The sequence below is a fragment of the Eriocheir sinensis genome, chromosome 8, assembly GCF_024679095.1.
Source record: "Eriocheir sinensis breed Jianghai 21 chromosome 8, ASM2467909v1, whole genome shotgun sequence".
Lineage (NCBI taxonomy): Eukaryota > Metazoa > Arthropoda > Malacostraca > Decapoda > Varunidae > Eriocheir > Eriocheir sinensis.
In genome coordinates, this window is record NC_066516.1 from 6,480,778 (window position 1) to 6,501,195 (window position 20,418).

The 20,418-nt window shown below is 41.6% G+C and overlaps 2 protein-coding genes across 10 annotated transcripts; one reads left to right on the plus strand and one right to left on the minus strand.

Moving 5' to 3' along the window:
- The first annotated feature begins 484 nt into the window (after window positions 1–484).
- Window positions 485–12,260, plus strand: LOC126995440 (uncharacterized oxidoreductase ZK1290.5-like). 7 transcript variants are annotated; one of them, XM_050854989.1, is made up of 9 exons: window positions 485–652; window positions 1,611–1,692; window positions 2,197–2,321; window positions 2,859–2,982; window positions 3,233–3,318; window positions 3,893–4,072; window positions 4,673–4,843; window positions 5,643–5,813; window positions 11,842–12,260. In XM_050854989.1, the coding sequence occupies exons 2-9, from the start codon at window positions 1,614–1,616 to the stop codon at window positions 11,998–12,000; spliced, it is 1,095 nt and encodes a 364-aa protein (XP_050710946.1). In that variant the 5' UTR covers window positions 485–652; window positions 1,611–1,613; the 3' UTR covers window positions 12,001–12,260. The 7 variants fall into 7 exon arrangements, with proteins under 7 accessions (XP_050710946.1, XP_050710945.1, XP_050710939.1 ...); XM_050854988.1 differs by lacking the exon at window positions 4,673–4,843 and adding an exon at window positions 6,210–6,343 and having other exon boundaries at window positions 11,842–11,990; XM_050854982.1 differs by lacking the exon at window positions 5,643–5,813.
- A 470-nt stretch (window positions 12,261–12,730) lies between these two features.
- LOC126995439 (2-oxoglutarate and iron-dependent oxygenase JMJD4-like) lies at window positions 12,731–19,791 on the minus strand. 3 transcript variants are annotated; one of them, XM_050854980.1, is made up of 8 exons: window positions 19,710–19,791; window positions 16,207–16,352; window positions 15,724–15,872; window positions 15,114–15,266; window positions 14,506–14,620; window positions 14,189–14,275; window positions 13,862–14,009; window positions 12,731–13,628 (listed from the first exon to the last, which is right to left on the minus strand). In XM_050854980.1, exons 1-8 carry the CDS (start codon window positions 19,774–19,776, stop codon window positions 13,438–13,440), a joined length of 1,056 nt encoding a protein of 351 aa, XP_050710937.1. In that variant the 5' UTR covers window positions 19,777–19,791; the 3' UTR covers window positions 12,731–13,437. The 3 variants fall into 3 exon arrangements, with proteins under 3 accessions (XP_050710937.1, XP_050710936.1, XP_050710938.1); XM_050854979.1 differs by lacking the exon at window positions 19,710–19,791 and adding an exon at window positions 18,811–19,159; XM_050854981.1 differs by lacking the exon at window positions 19,710–19,791 and adding an exon at window positions 18,552–18,788.
- Window positions 19,792–20,418: the final 627 nt, after the last annotated feature.

Here is a 20,418-nt window from a genome sequence, read left to right on the forward strand (position 1 = left end):
CCTGCCCAAGCCTCACGACACCATGCATGGTCACTCCTTCACTTTGATCACACAATCACAACATGATCAAAACAATAACAGACATATCAATGGAAAGATCAGTAAACCACATACCCAATACTTAACTGACATAAACCTGCACAAAACCGATTGGGGGCAAGTAATGCTAGATGGCCCACACAACCACTGATCGAGCCTCCCCGGTCTCTCAGACATAACTAACTTTTGCATGTTCAAATTGAAGGTAGAGGAAAACATGTCCTTTCAGTAAATAACAACTCCTTCGGACACAAGGGAAATAATGAAAGACCACATGAAGGCTGGTAACTAACTTAACATTTTTGCAAGAGCTCTACGGGGGGAGGGGGGGGGTGCTCTTGGGAAAACTATAGAGCTGCATAAATAGAGCTAGTTACATCACTACAAGACAACACCCATTTTAAAGTAGTTATATGAGTGACAGAGTCTGATTATACAAGCCGATTACACAAGAATGCCCCAGAGAACGTTTTCCTTGTTCCGAAAATGTTTGCACTAACTTATCCATATTTTTGTTGATATTTGCAGCCTCCTTGGTCCTTGGAGTCGCCTTGGCCCTCGTCACTGGCCAGGTAGAAGAAGCAAGTGTGGCCACGGACGTCAATCACTCCAGGTAAGCATAAATACAACAAAGAGCAGTGTGTGAGTCTGGCAGTAATCTAATGGAGGCAGGTTCCTATATAAGCAATGGGGCAGTGGAAATCAGGGAGTCTGTCATTGGTGTGAGTGTACAAAGCATGAAGCAGTTATGCCCACGTAAGGGGAAATTACATTTCAGTATACAGCGACTTTGTATAATTGTGGAAGTGTGTGTGTGACGGACTCCAGAGGTGTTGGCCTCTAGGCTCTGGGGCGTGAGTCTGCCCCTCCCCACGGCTCTGGCTGGTGGCTGGGGACTCTAGGGGCAGTGCTGGCCTCTAGGCTCTGGGGCGTGAGTCTGCCCCTGCCCACGGCTCTGGCTGGTGGCCGGGGACACTAGGGGCAGTGCTGGCCTCTAGGCTCTGGGGCGTGAGTCTGCCCCTGCCCACGGCTCTGGCTGGTGGCCGGGGACTCTAGGGGCAGTGCTGGCCTCTAGGCTCTGGGGCGTGAGTCTGCCCCTCCCCATGGCTCTGGCTGGTGGCCGGGGACACTAGGGGCAGTGCTGGCCTCTTGGCTCTGGGGCATGAGTCTGCCCCTCCCCATGGCTCTGGCTGGTGGCCGGGGACACTAGGGGCAGTGCTGGCCTCTAGGCTCTGGGGCGTGAGTCTGCCCCTCCCCACGGCTCTGGCTGGTGGCCGGGGACGCTAGGGGCAGTGCTGGGCTGGAGGTACTGAATCTCCCTCACCCCACGGCTACTCTGGCTGGGGGCTGGGGATTATTTTTTATTGGTGTCGTGCTCACTCAGGTGATCATGCATTTTGTGTTGAATAGCATTTTTCTTATTTCGTCCCATTGTGCATTTTATTCAGAACCTTAAGACATTTTTGTCAGCTTATGTAACAATGCAACTACATGGACTTACTGTTTTTAATAGTATTTTCAAATAGGATATTAGTTATTATATTTATTTCCCTTTAATTTTTTCATTCCAGGGTATGATGGTTGATGTCTACACCAACCCAGAGAAGCATGTTGTCCTCAGCAACAATGTCAAGGTCCCCATCCTTGGTTTAGGTAAGAACCCATTTTCTTGAGTTTTGCATGACAGCAAGAAAATAAAACTTTTATCTTAAGAATGTCACTGACATCATGTAATTTTTCATGATATGATGTATGGTATTACTTTTTTTTTTTTTTAGGATGTTTACTTCTGATTACTCTTTTTTTCTCATAATAGTCCATGCAAGTGTAGGCAGTGTTCAATGGTGGAGTTCCTTAAAGATAAAAAATCCACTGTAATATCGAGGTGATGGTGGTCTGCAGGCAAGGAAGGAGTTCCTCAGGTGACGCCTTGAGGAACATGCTGTGACTGGCAGCCGCCTCAGCTAATTAATTGAGCTCAATGAAGAGAGTGGGTGTGACCTGCTGTAATTATATATAATTTTTATATGGAACAGAACATACACTTTTTGGCAAATTTTGGCAAGGTTCAGTTAATTGAGGGTTAACTGTAATAGCATTCTTGGTTACATTATTCTTTACAGGTATTGACTTGAAATTACAGTTATATTATTTCAGGAACATCACACGATGGAGGCTACAGTCATGATGCTGTGGTTTACGCCTTGAAGAACTGTGGGTATCGACACGTTGACACAGCAAAGCGTTATGGCTGTGAGAGGTACATTGCTCAAGCAGTCAAGGTTAGGTTCTAAATTTAGGATAAATACTAGGTGTTTTTTTATTTATTTTTTTATTTTTTTACTTTAAAGACATCCAACCATACTTCATAACCAGTACAGTAACTTAATAAAACCCATTCTGTCCATAATAGATTACTGGTTATTTCATATTTTTAACAAAAATCTGTTTATTCATTAGGGTATCTTTCAAAGTTTTTTTTATCCTTTATTTAACTGAAAACAGGCTTTGAAAATTTGCACTAATACATAGAGCAAACAGCCTCAGTTTCAAAGTGTGTTAATGAGTGATGCAGCAAGCCTTGTGCCTAAGGAAGCCAAATGCTTTCTAGCCTCAGTGTATAAGGTACAGGAGGATTATGAGAACCCCCCCCCCCCCCTTTTGTTTAAGTACATCTAATACACCAAAAAATATTGTATATTCTCCTCCTTCCATAGTTACCATCTCAGGTGTATGGGAAAAGCCAAGTTCTCTTTGAAAATTCTGTTACATCATTATTAAGGTTTCAAAGTTTCTTTCATCAACCTTCTCATTTTTAGGCCTCAGATGTGCCCCGAGAAGAGATTTTTCTTGCCACAAAGTGCTGGCCAACAGACTATGGGGCTCTCACCACAAAGGAAGCCTTCAAGGGCTCATGTCAAAGACTGGGAGTGGATTACCTTGGTGAGAAACTCATTACTACATGTTTTCTCATTCTCTTATGAGAATTAATGTATATATCACTCAAAATATTTTATAGCATGTAATTTTTTCAAATGGCAGAATTGAATTTAGTATAAATGTAAATGTGATTTATTTCAACCTGTTTTCCTTCAAAACTGCCACCTCACACATACACACATTGAAACTATCTTGCTAAGCATTTAGTTTAGTAAGTTCTGACCATGATTTCATTGTACCACTGTGTTAACAGACATGTACCTCCTGCACTGGCCCGAGGTGAGGTCAGGGGTGAAGGACAGAAAGCAACTGCTGCAGGAGACTTGGCGCACACTTGAGGTCAGTGCCTGTCACTTTAAGTACTCTCCTAATGGTGTGTTGTCTTTTGGATGTGTTGAAATCTGGGTACACTAAGGGAAGCTAATAAAGGTCATAGGGTAGACAGTGATGTGACTTCCTCTTGAAATGAATTAAATTCACACTGGCAAATGAAAAATGTATATTTACCAAACAGCTTCAGTGTACACTGCCGGATGGAGAGTAGAAGTAAGGCAAGTGTAATACAGAGCTCCTTATATATACTTTCAGACAGTAGGTAACCCTTAAATTCACACTGGCAAATGAAAAATGTATATTTACCAAACAGCTTCAGTGTACACTGCTGGATGGGGAGTAGAAGTAAGGCAAGTGTAATACAGAGCTCCTTATATATACTTTCAGACAGTAGGTAACCCTTAAGAGGGTGGGGTGGAGATGGCAGCAAACCAGTCACACGTTTCAAGCTTAATTAGTTTTATTAAGTGGTTACAAAGCACAGGCTTGCCTCATCTTACTTAACTTCGTGTCAAATGCAACTTTAGCTTATAGAATGAGGTTCACAGCTTCATTTGCTGACCCATTTATCTTTCTGCAGGTGTTACTGGACGAAGAACAAGTTCGGGTTATTGGAGTGAGCAATTTTTTGGAGAGGCATTTAGAGATGATCCTTGATGAATGCTCTGTGACTCCTCATGTCAATCAGTGCGAGTTCCACCCTTTCAATAATCCCAAGAAGCTTCGACAATTCTGTGCTGAAAGAAACATACAATTTGAGGTGAGGCATCAGTCTGGCGTCAAGTAGAATTTTACTTTTTATTTTTTTAGTAGAATTGTATTTACAAGTTTGTCAAATGTCCTGTGGAACCAGAAATTAACTTGGGTTTAGACTTTATGAAGAGGTTACTCATACCATCAAAATGATCTGAATATTTTTAATAGAAATAGACCTCACTGTCTCCACTGTCGTCAGCCATGTTATTGCAGGTTGTCTTGGTTGTGTTTACATACTGTTGTTTTCTAGGTGTCTTCTACCCACCATGCATTCAGTACGAGTGAACCATCTTCTCTGTATATCATTGGTTCTGTCAGCTACAGTGATATCCACATTTGCCATATTTCAGATTATATCACTTGGTGATTTGCCTTACCATCCTATGTAAATGGTCCACCTCAAACAGTATATTTTGAATTCAAGTAGCTTATTTCTTCCTCTTTGGTTTTGTGCCCAACATATGTTCCATTGATTGAGAAATTTTTAAAAATGAAAAGTTAATAATGAAAGTGAATTAGATGGCAGACATTTAGGAACACATTTTAAGTTTGTGTTACGTAATGGATGAATTTTTAACATGAAAATATTTATTCAATGAAACAGGGCTATTCCCCTCTTGCTAAGGGTCGGGCTCTCAGGCACCCCAATGTGATCGCCATTGCCAAATCGCTTTGCAAGACTCCCTCTCAGGTGCTAATCCGCTGGAGTCTGCAGAATAACATCCCTTCCATCCCCAAATCAACTAAGCTTGAGCGTGTGATGGAGAATTCCCAGGTAGTTTTTCAGTAGTTTTCATTTATACATTTATAGTTTCTGAACAAGTGTACAGAGTTATGGATGTGGATTTAAATGCTATGTGTTTAATAATGTTTTGCTGAAAATATTTACCTATTACCTCTTTGCCATATCATGTTGAAACTTTTGTGACAGAAAGTCAATGTTTGGCTGGTGATTCCCTTGAAGGAGTTAATGGGGTGCTTTGTATGATGATTGATTCGATGGCAGCATCCATTCTGAGGCTTCTTGCATTAAGCTCACACACTTCTGTCAATACATCATCAAACCCATCAGAGCCAACCCTTGCAACTATCTACGGTACTGGCTACAGAGGTGAAAATATCACATTACCACACACCACTTTAAGCCACAGAGCATGAAAACTTCTGAGCTCTGGGTGACCTGACCATGACCAAGTATGATAGACAAGAAGGATATTTTATTGATCCATTTTACCCCTGATGTATCCCTCATGTGTTTTCTTTGACTCCTGATCCAAATCTAAGCACAGCCTTTTGGTAACTTTAGTTTACCTTGCACATCTTGCCTTCTCAGTGTGTATCTGTGAATCATTGTGTGAATGTTATTTGTGAGGAAAAGCTCCCTGCAGCATTTACACCTACCAAACAAGCACTTCCCCCTTTCATTCCATCCAGGTAATACCCATTTGTAAGCCAATGGTAATTTACCACCCTAATAAGAGACTTGTTTCTTCCACATCCATATTTCTTGACAAGTGTTCAGAACTCTCGCCTATCCTTACTTAAATAAAAATTTTGTATGTACTTTGTTATAGGGGTACTGTCCACTAGGTAATGGACAGATTCTTAGCAATCCTCAAATCCAGGAGATTGCTGACCAGCACTCTAGGTCCCCAGCTCAGGTGCTTATTCGCTGGAACCTGCAAAACAGGGTTGTATGTATCCCCAAGTCCACCAAGGAGCACAGGGTGAAAGAAAATTTTCAGGTAGAGGAATGATTACGTCTTTAGTCATGTTTTATGTTTGCTAATCCAAAAGAGGGTGAGATGTTGGCTTTATAAGTGACACAGGACTCATGAATTTTAAATATTAGCAGCTGTTATTATTAGTTTTCTTGTGTGGGTGTGTAATTTGTTTCTTGTGGTATTTTTAGCCAGATTGTCATCCCCTGTGAATAATGTATGTCAGCTGTACCTGAACTTTTAGAGAGTGAACTAACCTGTGTGTTCTGGGTCTGCCTCATTCATAGCTTTAATTAGGTTATAAGGCACTTCTATATTTGATCTTTGGCAAGGACCTCAAATTAAGGATAAGGTAGACTCCAAGGTTTTATTTTTAAATATTTTTGAAGTTTTTATTTTCACTTACTTTTGATATTGCAGGTTTTTGATTTTGTTCTGCCTGACAGTGCCATGGCTAACCTTGAAATTTTGCATAATGACATCCATGTGTCATGGGACCCTAACCAAGTTCCTTAGTGACTCCACCCCCGGCACCTGTCTGCTGGCGCCGGGAGGTACGTGGCCTCCGTGAACTTGACAAAACTAGGAATGGAGACGGATTTTTTTAGTGCAATAGCAAAAAGTACATAAATAAAATAATGCATGTGTGAATTGCTTACCTCATTCATTTTGTGTTTTTGCAAGTATGTCAAACTTACTAATAACTTTAAAAAGATCAATGCAACTCTAATTTGAAGTATTAAGACAAGAACATATGACCTTTATTATATTTCAATCACTGAGCCTTTCTTTAAATTTTTTCTTTATATTTCATATATATAGTAGTCCCATTTCTTTAGTTATTACTATAAAGAAATGGGACTACTTTATACTACACCTACCAAAGACCCTTCCCATGTCCTCACTTTCCATTTCCCTATTGTCTCATCAACACCAGAGAGTAGTTCAGCAAGCTCTCTCTTTCCACACCACACTACATTCACACAACATACACACCTTTTCCCAAAATTTAAAATGGCACAATTACGCTCTGCCTCGGAGTCCACGCCTGGGGGGGGGGGGACCACAGATTCCCCCAGGGAGGACTCCCCTTCTGGCTGCCGAATTGAGAGGTGTCTTGATAACTCCTCAAACCTATTTATTATCAATTTCTGCAACATTTGCAGTCTTCACTCTAATTTTCATTCTGTGGAACACCATCTCCTCTAAACCTCACCTTCTCTTCCTCACCGAAACACAGGTTTCTGAGGCTACTGACAGCAATCTCTACTCTGTTCCCTCCTACTATCTCTATTCTAAATTTCAATCCAAAGCTGGATGTTGCACCTATGTGTGCAATGACATCATTTGCTCTCGTGCCCACGACCTTGACTCTTCAGAATTTTCCACCATCTGGCTAAGACTTCATTGTCATTATATTACTAAATACATCTGTGCTGTTCATCTCTCACCTAACTCTACTAACTATGTAAAATTCTTTGACTATTTGAACTCTAAAGTGGAGCACATCTTGACTGACTCTCCCTTCGCTGAAATCTCCATCCTAGGAGATTTTAATGTTCACCACCAGCTTTGGCTTTCATTCGCTTTCACTGACCAACCTGGTGAACAAACCTACAACTTTGCTCTCCTCAATGATCTAGAGCAGTTGGTTCAGCCCCCCACACATATTCCCGACCGTCTTGGAGACAGGCCCAACATACTAGACCTCTTCCTTACCTCTAACCTTCTACTTACTCTGTCAAACTGTTCTCTTCGTTGGGCTCCTCCAATCACAACATCATTTATGTATCCTGTCCTATATCACTCCTGTACATCCTCTGGACCCACCGAAGAGGTGATGCTTCTGGCATTTTGCTTCAGCTCGGTGGGACGACCTGAGGATATACTTTTCTGATTTCCCGTGGAATGATTACTGCTTCCAGGAGAGAGACTCCTCTGTATGTGCCCAGCGCATCACAGAGGTGATTGTCTATGGAATGGAGGCACACATTCCACGTACTTTCTGTACTCCTCATGCTAAAAAGCCTTGGTTTAATCACGCTTATTATCTTGCTATCGAAGATAGAGAGGCAGCTCACAAAAGGTACCAGAGCCTTCGCACTGCTGCTAACCATGATCTTTATATTTCTGCCCGGAATCGTGCCAAATCTATTCTTTGACTTACCAAAACCTCTTTCATTAACCCTTAGAGTACGGGTGGTGATATATTTCTCTGGATGCTGTGCACGGGGAAAATTTAGGCATTTAAAAGAGGTGGAAACTGGAAATGGTGCCTTTCTTCTTTGCAATAATTGTTTATTCATCTAGTATATATGGTGGTGTTATAAAACTTCCCTCCTAATAATAATAAAAAAAGTTATGATGGCCGAAAATATTGCGCATTTTCTCGTGGCCGTGACATGTCGCGTGGAAGCACCCCACTTGCTCTCTCTCTCTCTCTCTCTCTCTCTCTCTCCCCCCCTACTTGCCCCTCCCTCCTCTGTCAATGTCACTACCATAGCAGTCATCAGTCACTGTCACTTTGATTCTCCCGCGCTCTACTTCCGCCCAGAGCAGAGGAACTGCTTGATGTGTCACGAGACATGACAGATGTATTCTGAACAAAAGTGGAAAATGATTTGTGGCCTTCGGTAGGCTGCGTGCTGGAGACGAATGAGAGTGTGTATGGATGCCAGATGCCTCCACCATTCTTCTGAGTCAAGAACTGGTGGTATATTTGAAACGTTGGGAGCGTAGAGTGTGATGATTATATATATGATCCCTGTACGGTTGGGGCGTGTGGTAGCGCACTTATATATACGATTGCTGTAATCTAAGGGTTAATAGAAAATGTCAAAACCTTACTTTTTCTAATTCTTCCCAGGACTTCTGGCACCTAGCCAAAAAACATCTCCAATTTCACTTCTTCATCTTTTTCTCCTCTCCTTAACCCTGACAGCGGCACCGCCGTCTCATCTATCTCTAAGGCTGAACTCTTCTCTCAAACTTTCTGTTAAAACTCCACTTTGGACGATTCTGGGCATATTCCTCCTACACATCCCCCCTCTGACTCCTTTATGCCTGTGATTAAGATTCTTAAGAACGATGTTTTCTGTGCCCTCTCTGGCCTCAACTCTCAGAAGGCTTATGGATCTGATGGAGTGCCTCCTATTGTTCTTAAAAACTGTACTTCTGTACTGACACTCTGCCTAGTCAAACTCTTTCGTCTCTGCCTATCAACATCTACCTTTCCTTCCTGCTGGAAGTACGCCTTCATACAGCCTGTGCCTAAGAAGGGTGACCGTTCCAATCCCTCAAACCACTGCCCTATAGCTTTACTTTCCTGTCTATCTAAAGCTTTTGAATCAATCCTTAACTGGAAGATTCAAAAGCATCTTTCCACTTCTGACCTTCTATCTGATTGCCAGTATGAGTTCCGCAAGGGGCATTCTACTGGCAATCTTCTTGCTCTCTTAACTGACTCTTGGTCATCCTCTCTTAATCATTTCGATGAAACTTTCTCAGTTGCGCTAGACATATCGAAAGGTTTCGATAGTCTGGCACAAGTCTTTGCTTTCTAAACTGCCCTCTTTCAGATTCTATCCTTCTCTCTGTTCCTTTATCTCCAGTTTCCTTTCTGGCCATTCTATCAACAGTGGTGTTCCACAGGGCTCTGTTCTGTCATCCACTCTCTTCCTGTTATTCATTAATGATCTTCTTTCTATAACAAACTGTCCTATCCACTCATACGCTGACAACTCCACTCTGCATTATTCAATTTCTTTCAACAGAAGACCCTCTCAACAGGAATTACAAGACTCAAGACTGGAGCCTGCAGAACGCTTAACCTCAGACCTTGCTAGCATTTCTGATTGGGGTAAAAGGAACCTTGTATCCTTCAATGCCTCAAAAACCCAATTTCTCCATCTATCAACTCAACACAATCTTCCAAACACCTTTCCCCTATTCTTCGACAAGACTGAACTGTCACCTTCTTCAATACTAAATATCCTCGGTCTATCCTTAGCTCAAAATCTCAACTGGAAACTTCACATCTCCTCTCTTACTAAATCAGCTTCCTCGAGGTTGGGTGTTCTGTATCGTCTCTGCCAGTTCTTCTCTCCCACACAGATACTTTCCATATATAGGGGCCTTGTCCGCCCTCGTATGGAGTATGCATCTCACGTGTGGGGGGGCTCCACTCACACAGCTCTTCTGGACAAAGTGGAGTCTAAGGCTCTTCGTCTCATCAGCTCTCCTCCCCTTACTGACAGCCTTCTACCCTCTTAAATTCCGCTGCCTTGTTGCATCTCTTTCTATCTTCTATCGATATTTTCATGCTGACTGCTCTTCTGAACTTGCTAACTGCATGCCTCCCCCCCTCCTGTGGCCCCGTTGCACACGACTTTTTACTCATGCTCATCCCTATACTCTCCAAACCCCTTATGCAAGAGTTAACCAGCATCTCCATTCTTTCATTCCCTTCACTGGTAAACTCTGGAACAGTCTTCCTTCGTCTGTATTTCCTCCTGCCTATGACTTGACCTCTTTCAAGAAGTGTATCAAGACACCTCTCCATCCGAAATTGACCTCTCTTTTGGCCACTCTATGCTTATCACTATATGAGAGCAACAGTTAGCAGGCTTTTTTTTTACATCTTCTTTTTGTTGCCCTTGAGTTGCTCTCTGTGCTGTAAAAAAAAAAAAAGTTTAGCATTGCTTATTATCACCATATATATCATTTACATTATTATTTACTTGTATTTTATTAGGCAAAGAAACATTACTATATTGTGGAGTCTTTAAAAAGCTATTATCTTGCATCCTAACCATAAGTGTACCATTCTTATTACTCAAATAATATTCATCTTATTTCTTTCAGACACCATTACTTTACTCTGCAATTTTCACTCCTAAGCTTTTATTAAAATCATCTGCATTTTGCTGCTCCTCTCACACTTGGCTAACAGGACTATCTTTGTATATAAAGTCGATACTAATGGCTACCCCACACCATTAAGTCCACCTTTTCTTGGTAAAGATTGGTTTTATTAATGCACTCTTTTCCTACTGTACCAACTACTCTTCTGTTGTTGTCTTCTACTAACCTTCAAACATCTTGGAAAACCATAGGAAGAGCACAGTGATCAAAACAAAGAAATATAATTAAATGAGTTGCAAACCCAAGCAGCAGCGGGTGGCAGACTAGCCCAAAGTGTCTTGATTCACCAAGACGAACCCCTCGACTTAAACTTACTCAAGTCACAAACTTTGTAGGAGTCCCCTTGTCATTTTCCACTTGGGGCTGTCTCATATAGAAACATCCCCCTGGTGAGCAGAGTCGACTTCTGGGTAGCATGCCACATGCCTGTATAGCTGGAGTTGTTTAAGTTATAGGCCTTGATTCAGCCTCACGGAATAATCATCGGTTCAATACAAAGTCATTCCAGTGATATCCCATGATTCTGCATAGACACTTATTACCAAAGGCATGAATTCGCTTCCTCTAGTCACTAATTAGTGTCAATGTCTCACAGCCATAGAGTAGGACGGGAGCACAAGCACAAGCAGCCATCTGGGTTCAGTTAGGGTTCATACCTGGTAAGTTAACAACTGGCCATATCCCAGCACTTTGCATACTGGTGGAGCACCAATGTGTATTTAGACAGGGGTTGCTTACAGCCTATGTTGATCTCAAGAAGGTGTTTGATTCAGTGTATCACAAGGCTCTCTGGGATCTCCTGCTACTCCGTGGGATTCCTGCAGGAACCGTTGGTCTATTGATTGGCTGTACTCTGTGACTGTGTGTACTATGCTATGCACTTTGCACCTTCCACTAATTTTTAAATATCTCAAACACTTCATTTACTACTTCTGCTTCTGCTAGTCCCCCTATCTCCCCTCATTACTGCTTCACTAACCTTCCTCTCATATCCTTATTGGCTTTTACTGTAAGTCCCACCAGCACCCTCCCTCCTCCCCTTCACCTGGCTCCTCTTTCCACTAAACTCCACACTGGTTACAGTACTGTCACTGGACACCTTGATATGATTTACATATTTTCATTGTAGGTGTATGACTTCACTCTGTCTGAAGGGGATATGATGACCCTGGACAACATGAAGCAGACTCTGACCTGTGTTGACAGGAGCTCCATCCAAGCCAAGATAGACAACCCTCTACCTGATGGATACAAGCTGAAATTAGTCAAGTCACCGTTAGAACCGTAAAACGGCACTGAAATATATTTTTTCCTCGAGACTATTAATCTATTACAATATTTAATAAGTGGCTTATTTATACAGGGTGAAAGTTTGACTCCAAAAACCTTTTCTAATTCAGAAGACCCACAATTTAACACAAGATTGGGCTTAAGGAAGTTTGCTATGGATTTATATGCTGTATTAATATAAAAAATAATTTGTATAATAAAATAATTGTAATTAATTACTGCAATAGGTTTTCTCAGGCCAATAAAGTTTAAATTTTTCTTTTTTCTTTTAATATCAGTTAAAGCAGTGCTCAAAAATGTTGTGTGGGCAGGAATATTTACCTGTGTGATATACAGGAAATGAGCTACAGCCGTGCAGTAGAATCTTTGAGTCTCCATCAGTCAGTGACCACCATCCTCTATCATTGTCTTCATGACATGTGTATTCTTCTGCTTCCTAAGAACGTGAATCATCTGCCTTACCTATCACCATTCTGTTTTCAATGAGTTTTCTTGAACTTCAAAAAACATCGACCACCTAACTGTGAAGGTGATGGCTCTCAAATCTTCAGCTTTCAGGCAACATCAGTGCAAGTGTCCCTAACCTTTTTTCTGGCTTGGCTTAAAGAAATGCACAGATCTTAGACACTCTTGCTACTAAGTGTGCACATGTGGGCATCACTACTCCACTGACTGACATGCAACCAGATGCATATATGGGCTGGGGAGACGTTCCTTGTGTGATGATAAAAAAAAAGAAAAAAAAAAAAGAAAAAAAAAAGAACAACCAACAGGAGAAAATGAAAGACCAATGCCTGTAAAAATATTGAATGATAGGGAAAAAAATGAAGTGATTATCATTATGACTGAAAGAACCAAGTTGACTTTGATGCTATACTTATAGGTGAATGTGAAACACGAGGAAAATATGCTGACCTTGAGATGGGGAAATTTTCAGACTGTCGTGAAAATGTGACGCGTGAAACTTTGAGAGCACCAGCTAACCTTGAGTAGGTACCCTTTGTGCCCTCCATGAAGACAGTGTGTTGGATGACAGAAGACAACCTACTACATGTGGCTTTAAAGCTTTGTTTTGCTCTGACAAGGCACAGCACTCTTGATGAAAGGGTAGCATCCAGAGAATAGGATGGCCTAGTAAAAAAATAGTATAGTATAGAAATTTTAGTTAACATTACTGGTGATGAGAAGGTGTGGTGTGCAGGACATGTTGAGTGCATTGAGGAGGCAGTTGAGATGATCAGGACCTGCTGTCTCATTATTTGCACTTTAATAAAGGCCCCATGCAAATGAAGTGCATTAAGATACCATGAAATTTTGGTGCTTATGGTTAGTGGCATAATGATCTACAAATTATTTCCTTTACATTTATATTTCACCAACAACCATTACAACCACCATCACAACCTCAACCATGAAACAAGTCAACTTAACATGATCATGACAGAGTCTGCACTATCTCTTGCAAGAGCTGTGAGGGCGGCTCCTCCATCTTTGTGAAGACCTGCAGCTCCTCCAAGCGCGGGTCGTCTAACAGCTTCTCCAGGCACCATTGGATTCTCTTCAGGTCATATGTGGCGTGGTTTCTGCCCAGGTGCCAGTGACCAAAACTGATTACTTCTTCATTTTCTGGAAAAAAAAGGATCTGTGAATAAGAGGCAAGTCATCTCAGTTCTCAGTCATTTAGAAAAAAAAAACAAAAAAAAAAAAAAAAAGCAGGGTCTGCAAAATCAAGATCTACTGTGCATGCCAAAGTGGAACTGCCCCTACACATAATACAAAATAGCCTTATAACGGAAGATGATTCTTCTTAACACCAAATTGATGAAAATAAACTAATAAAGTAATGAGTGATGGCCTACTCTGCAGCATATTGATTCTTCGGTGAGCAATTGTGCACAGCAGCATGTAAAACTCCTGGTAGTCCATCCCATGAGTGGCTTTCAGAAGTAGCTGGCACTGCTCAGGCCACTCATCCATACTGCTGCAATCCCTGATAGCATTCTCAACCTGCAGCAAAGAATGTATCATTCAAAATATGCTTTAGAAATGGGCAAGTTTATTTCCTCCCTCAATTAAAAGCTTATTGCATAAGGGGTGTCAACTGTAGAAGTTGTCTGGCACATGACAATTTTCCTCATTAATTCAAAACAAACCTGCCATACAGAAACCTTTGTATCCTTTCTCACCTGGTTGACAGATTCAACAAGGAAGTCCCAGGCAATGTGGATATTTGTACCATTTAACCAGTTGTGGTTGATAGAGATGGTGTCTTCCTGTCAGTGGTAAACAATAAATTTAGAAAAATCTACATAATAGTATATTTGAAAATTAACAGCTCAGCAAGTTACTTCAGTGCTTCTTCTTCCAAGACAGACCAATTTCTAAAAGTAATACATACACCTGGTACACTGAAAAGTATGACAGGTGAGATGAAAACAGATGGCCTCATTTGCTGCAGAATCCTGTAAATCTGTAGCAGGTTCTCAAACATTAGCAAACTTACAAGGTTCCAAACTTGATGGTACCATCCTGAAGGTACAAATATTGTTTGTCCTTGTTCTTGGATTACTTCCAGTCGGCCAGATGCTGAGGCGGCTTTGGGGAATTGTGAAGAATCCCTAAAAAGAATTGATAGTTTGTCACTTCCTCTTGCAGGTATTATTTATCTAAAAAATTACAAATGCACAAATTAATGATAAAAAAGTAATTAATGAAAAGATGAAACCCTGACCTCAGCATAAACAGCTGAAAAGCTTCTAAAAAATTTTCTTTCTTATCAACAGTGACATTAATTAAAATCCTACATATGAGCTATAGCCATGGGCTTAGTAAAGGGACTAGGGTAAATATGATTGACACTGGACGTACACCAGCCTTGTTTATCTTTCAGTAAACCTCATTTTTAAATGCTTTTGTCATATTTTATATTTTCATAAAGATTGCTTGACCAAACTCTATAAAACTTGACCAGATGTGGTTTTATGAAAACTCCATGCAACACAAGAAAATTGGTGCAAATCAGCATATAAATGGTCCCATATAACTGAAATGAAGCCGCCTTATCTTGAGAATAATGGTGGTTATGCAGATCAATTTTCTGCTCAATCTCACCTCAGTTCTGGAGAGTCAATGTCATACACCGGTGTGCCGTATATGTCACGAAGGTTCTGTTCCTCCCCAGGGGGATAAAATACCCATCTTTTCCGGCCACATATGTTGGTGGACCAGCTGTAGGAGCGGAAGACATCAGCGTGGAAGGGAGTCCTGAAACAAAATTGATATTTTTCTTATTTCTTTAAGTCCTCAATCAGATAAAAGCGTACAGCAAAAATGGTAACTAAAACAGCAAAACTGGCTTTATGATTCTTGACCATGACTACCCATCTTCATCAAGCTATTGCCATATTAGTGAAGTAATGATTTTGCTATATATGACCAACAAGCTTATGGCCACACATTTTTTTTTTTTGCAGCTCCAGGGCACGAAACAAAAAAGCAACAAAAAATCCCTCAGGGAATAAAGATAAAAATGTTATATACCATTACTGTTACTTTTACAACACTGTTCAATGAGAGGCATCGGCAATGTATTGAAATTCTTTAGTAAAGTGACATGGATTTGATAATGCTGCACAGAGAGAGAGAGAGAGAGAGAGAGAGAGAGAATATAATGAGAATACACACTTTCTTGATGCTCACATTCACAGAAGAAGCCACTCACCAGCTTCCCTTGGGTCCAATGTATACAAACTGGTAATCATCTTGGATATCTTCTCTCACTCCCCAAAACTCATTGAGCCAGTCAGAAGCAAAGAACTGGAGGGTTGTATAAGCATCATACTCAGGATATGCTTGTACAAAGTGCCAGTCCTAAAAAGATTGCATATTTATTAGACAAATAAAATCATAAAAATGTCAATCACCCCCTACAAAACAATAAACTCATTGGCTTGTTGACACCTCATTAAAAGTATATACAAAGAAGATGCCTAAATATTTTACTATAAGTCCAGAGGCTCCCATCAGCTCTCAATTATCCTCTATCATAATCCAGTACTAGGAACATTGTAAATACAGCTTAGGAGAGGGATTCAAACCACCTAAGAACTAAATTGCATACATCTCTATTTCCACATGACATAGTTAAACAACAAAATAAGCAAAATTTGTAATAATTTATTATATTTCCATTAAGCAACTTTACCTTAAGATAAAGGCACAATTGTTTTCCCTCTGAAGATTTCCTGAGGCCATTCCAGTAGTGTATATACTCCTGCAAGGTAGAGGTCTTCTTCTCTTGTGAGTCATAATGCTTCTGGTCACAGTCTGCCACCGGCACCTTCGCCTCACCTGAAGATGTGGTGAGGAGCGTTTAGCACAACACTGCACTATTTGTTCAGTGAAAGCCTGTGCTAAATTAATGTTATTAGTTTTCTTATCATAACATGCCATGCTGGGCTCTCTTCCGCTCACCCCACTATGCCTATTGTCCAGTGAAACAAATCACTATTCATAATAAATAATTAAACCATCCTAGCATCACAGAGACATACCAATTCTCGATTCTCAGTTCTCTTGAAGTCAGCTGGCAGTTGATCTATCAGCACCCTGCTTCGGGCTGCCATAAATTGACAAAGGCCCGTGCTCCCCCCTTTATGGAGGGAGCAATCTCAAAACATCACCTCCTGCTGCGGGGTTTTGCAGTATTATTCTAGTGTTTGCCCATACTCATCCCTTGCAACCAAAATTGACAAGGAGGGCTTTACCCCTCTTATCTTAATCAACCCAGATATAACATCACCTAACAACAGGACTCACCCCCTCAACACCCCCCAATTAACCATTTCCATGGGAAAAGGTTATTAACATTTTCACGCATACCCTCCCATCTGATTTTCTTGTCCAAAACGCACACCTAACTGGCTATTGGGAGGCCTGATTTTGGTACCTTGAGCACGCAGTATAAATTTTTTCAAAACTCGCTTATCGAATCTTTGGCTCGGTTCACTTTTATGAAACTACATACATTACACTGTAAATTGTAAGCTCTTTCATATGGAGAGAAAAAAAATAATGTTTGTTTTATATTTTACCGAGATATTGTGAGTTAAACTGACTAGAACCGATTTCTGAAATAAAAAAAACTCACATTTTCACATAGAAGGAATAAAATATAACAAATTGTGTTTTATAACAAAAGAAGCGGACAATTATGAGCTAATTAGCGCACAGTGCCTAAGTAATCAAACAGCATCTGTGATTGCAAGAAGCAGCAACAAATTGATCATTGGGAAAACCTTTTGGAAAAATGTGGCAATCCCAGCCGTCCTGTATGGTACCGACTTAGTAACTTTTTCAAAAAATGAGATTCAAAAACTCCAAACCATCGAAAATAAAGTCTGGCAAACTATTTTGGGGGGGACAAAAGGCACTCCTTCAAGTACTTTAAGAGGTGAAATAGGAGTATCTAGCATGGAGACCAGGCTGAACACAAATAAGCTCAATTATATTAAATATTTATTACACAAAGACGATACACTTGTGGGAGAGATATTTACCAGACTAAGAGAGGAGTACAAGAAAGAGTACTGGGTGAAGGACATATACAACATCACACAAGAGACAGGCCGAGGTCAGGTCAACCTAAGAACTGTTAAGAAGGATTTCATGAAAAAATACATTAAGAGAAATTGACACCACTAAATGGAAAGAGGAAATTAACCAAAAGAGCAGCCTGAGTCGATACAAAGAGTTCAAAACAGACATAAAGCAAGAAGATTTCTATGATAACACATATGCCTCCATAATACTTTTTAAATGCAGAACAAACACTTTAAATTTAAATGATAGAAGAAGATGTATAGGAGAAACAGTAAGGTGTGATGGCTGTGGTGCTGAGAAGGAAAATCTTGATCACTTTTTATTGTATTGTGAAAACCTAAAAGAAATAAGACAGAAATGTAAGATATATGATCAGCCTTATTAAGAAAATTGGCTGGGAGAGCTCCTCTTCAGTGACACCATTGATAAAAATTTATTGAAAAAAGCTCTGAGTGAACTTTGGGAAAAAAGGAACAAGCACCAAGAATAGAAAAAAGACAAGAAAAGAAAGGCACGAAATAAACAAAATCGGGGGGGCCGTTGCAAAGGCTAACCCCCTGAACATCAATGGAACAGAACAGAACAGAGCAACAAACAGAATTTTGATACACCAATTATAACGGTCATAAATTTGAAAAAAAAAGAAAAAAAAAAAAGATTTTTTTCAAAAATGTTAACTTTTTCCACTTAGCCCCTATCTCCATAACTGTTATATTTTTTTATGGTTTCATCTTAAAGAACAGATCATTACTTATACAATGGTAGTTTCAGATTTCTTATGTGACGTATAGTTGAGTTAGGTTTGAAAGAAAAAAAATCTTTAGTAACCCTGCCCCCCGCCACACACTAACCCGTCCGCGACCGCTAGAAAGTCAACTGAAGAGATTTTATGTTCGCGTCACCAGTCACCCAGGAAAATTCCCCGGCAAAAAGGGTCTATCGGCTTACCTTGAGCCGACATGCGCTAGCCTAGCCTGTCTACAGACCAAGTATCACGCGTCAATGAGAATTGCAGAATTTTTGGTGATTTTTTTTGTATCAGTGACGCGATAGTCGCGTCAATCATAAGCCGTGCTTTTTGACCAGACAATTATACTGACGAGTATGTCGCGTCCACATGCGCGAAAGTGTTAAGATGACAGCCAGCAACAACAATATGAATCAATGCCCGGGCCACTGGCGGTGCGCCCCGGCCGTGGCCACGTACCGAAGTGGTGCAGGAGGTGGTCCACGTCCGGCGCCCCCGCCTTCGTGACCCAGGCCCGCCGCGCCCGCCACCCAGACGTGAACCCCTCCGAGAGCACGCAAGGGACGTTCCTCTCCAGGTACTCCCTGAAGAACTCCTCGTAGCCCAGCGGCGCGGAGACGCTGGGGAAGGCTGACAGCGAGGCTGCCGGCTGCTGGCATGGGCTGGGCTCAGGGCTGAGCAGCTCCAGCATCGGGCACGGAAAAACAAAACAAACAGACGATTTTGGGTCTTGGTCTTGGCACTCGTCCTGCAGCTGGTGGGAATTTCCCTGGGTGTACGGTATTATTGTAGTGCGGCGACGGCCTCCCATAACCAGGGGGGTATACCTCTTTGGCCGACTCGGTAAGGAGTGGCTCTCCCGTCACGCTGGTCGCGGGTTCAATCCCAGGCAGCCGGGGAATACCCTCTCCTTGTTGTGATTAATTTCTCGTGTGTTTCGATACACGCAGAGGACGTGTGGGACCGAGAGAGTAATAGAAAAAAGAGAATAGAAAATCTCATTAAATTATAGAACATTCTTTTTCTTTTATTTTCCCTTTTTATGCAAAATTTCTGTATTGATCATTTTACGTACTTCTTCGATGTCCGGTCCAGACGAGCTTAATTTGTGTTGCTGCTGGACAACGCATCGGCTTCTGATACAATGTCAAAAGAAGATTTTTTTCAACCTATCAGAGTATTCACCTAATGAGTGACAAGATTAATAAGTAATGATTTTCTAATACATTTTATATGGAGAGATCGAATGAACCAGATTGTATACGCGATGCATTATGGGTAAAACAATTAAATGCTTAGTAAGCTATGCTAATTATATAGGTTGAGCCACTGTAACACCCATATACAGCACAAATCACCATTTTCTCTGAGCACGCTGCGGTGAGAACACAGTGAAGTGATCCAGTTTCCCGCCCTTAAACCCATCTCTCTCTCTCTCTCTCTCTCTCTCTATCAAGGAGGTGGGAATTTTGCCACCACCTCTGCCAGGGTGGAGTCTTGGGTGAGGCTCACTCGCTCTGCTGCTGTCTGGGGAGCCGTGTCGTCGTCAGGGTGGAGCTGTGGGCCGGGCGGGTGCAGCGGGGTGGTGAGGGGGCACTCAGGATGTAGTGCAGCAGAGGTTTCCGGGTGGCTTGCCAGCAGTGGGGGCAGGGTGGGGTATCCTTTGTGCAAACAAGGATACCCCACCCTGCCCCCACTGCTGGCCCGGCCCACAGCTCCACCCTGACGACGACACGGCTCCCCAGACAGCAGCAGAGCGAGTGAGCCTCACCCAAGACTCCACCCTGGCAGAGGTGGTGGCAAAATTCCCACCTCCTCGATAAGCTGAAAACTGAAGACATCCTCTGACGGGCCCGCCGGCCCGTGCCCTCCCCTGGGAGGACAAATCAACAACAACAACATCTCTCTCTCTCTCTCTCTCTCTCTCACACACACACACACACACACACACGTTATCAATTTAATATGCTTGGGGTCACTTATAGTATAACTTTTTTCTTTCGTAACTGGAAGAGAGAGAGAGAGAGAGAGAGAGAGAGAGAGAGAGAGAGAGAGAGAGAGAGAGAG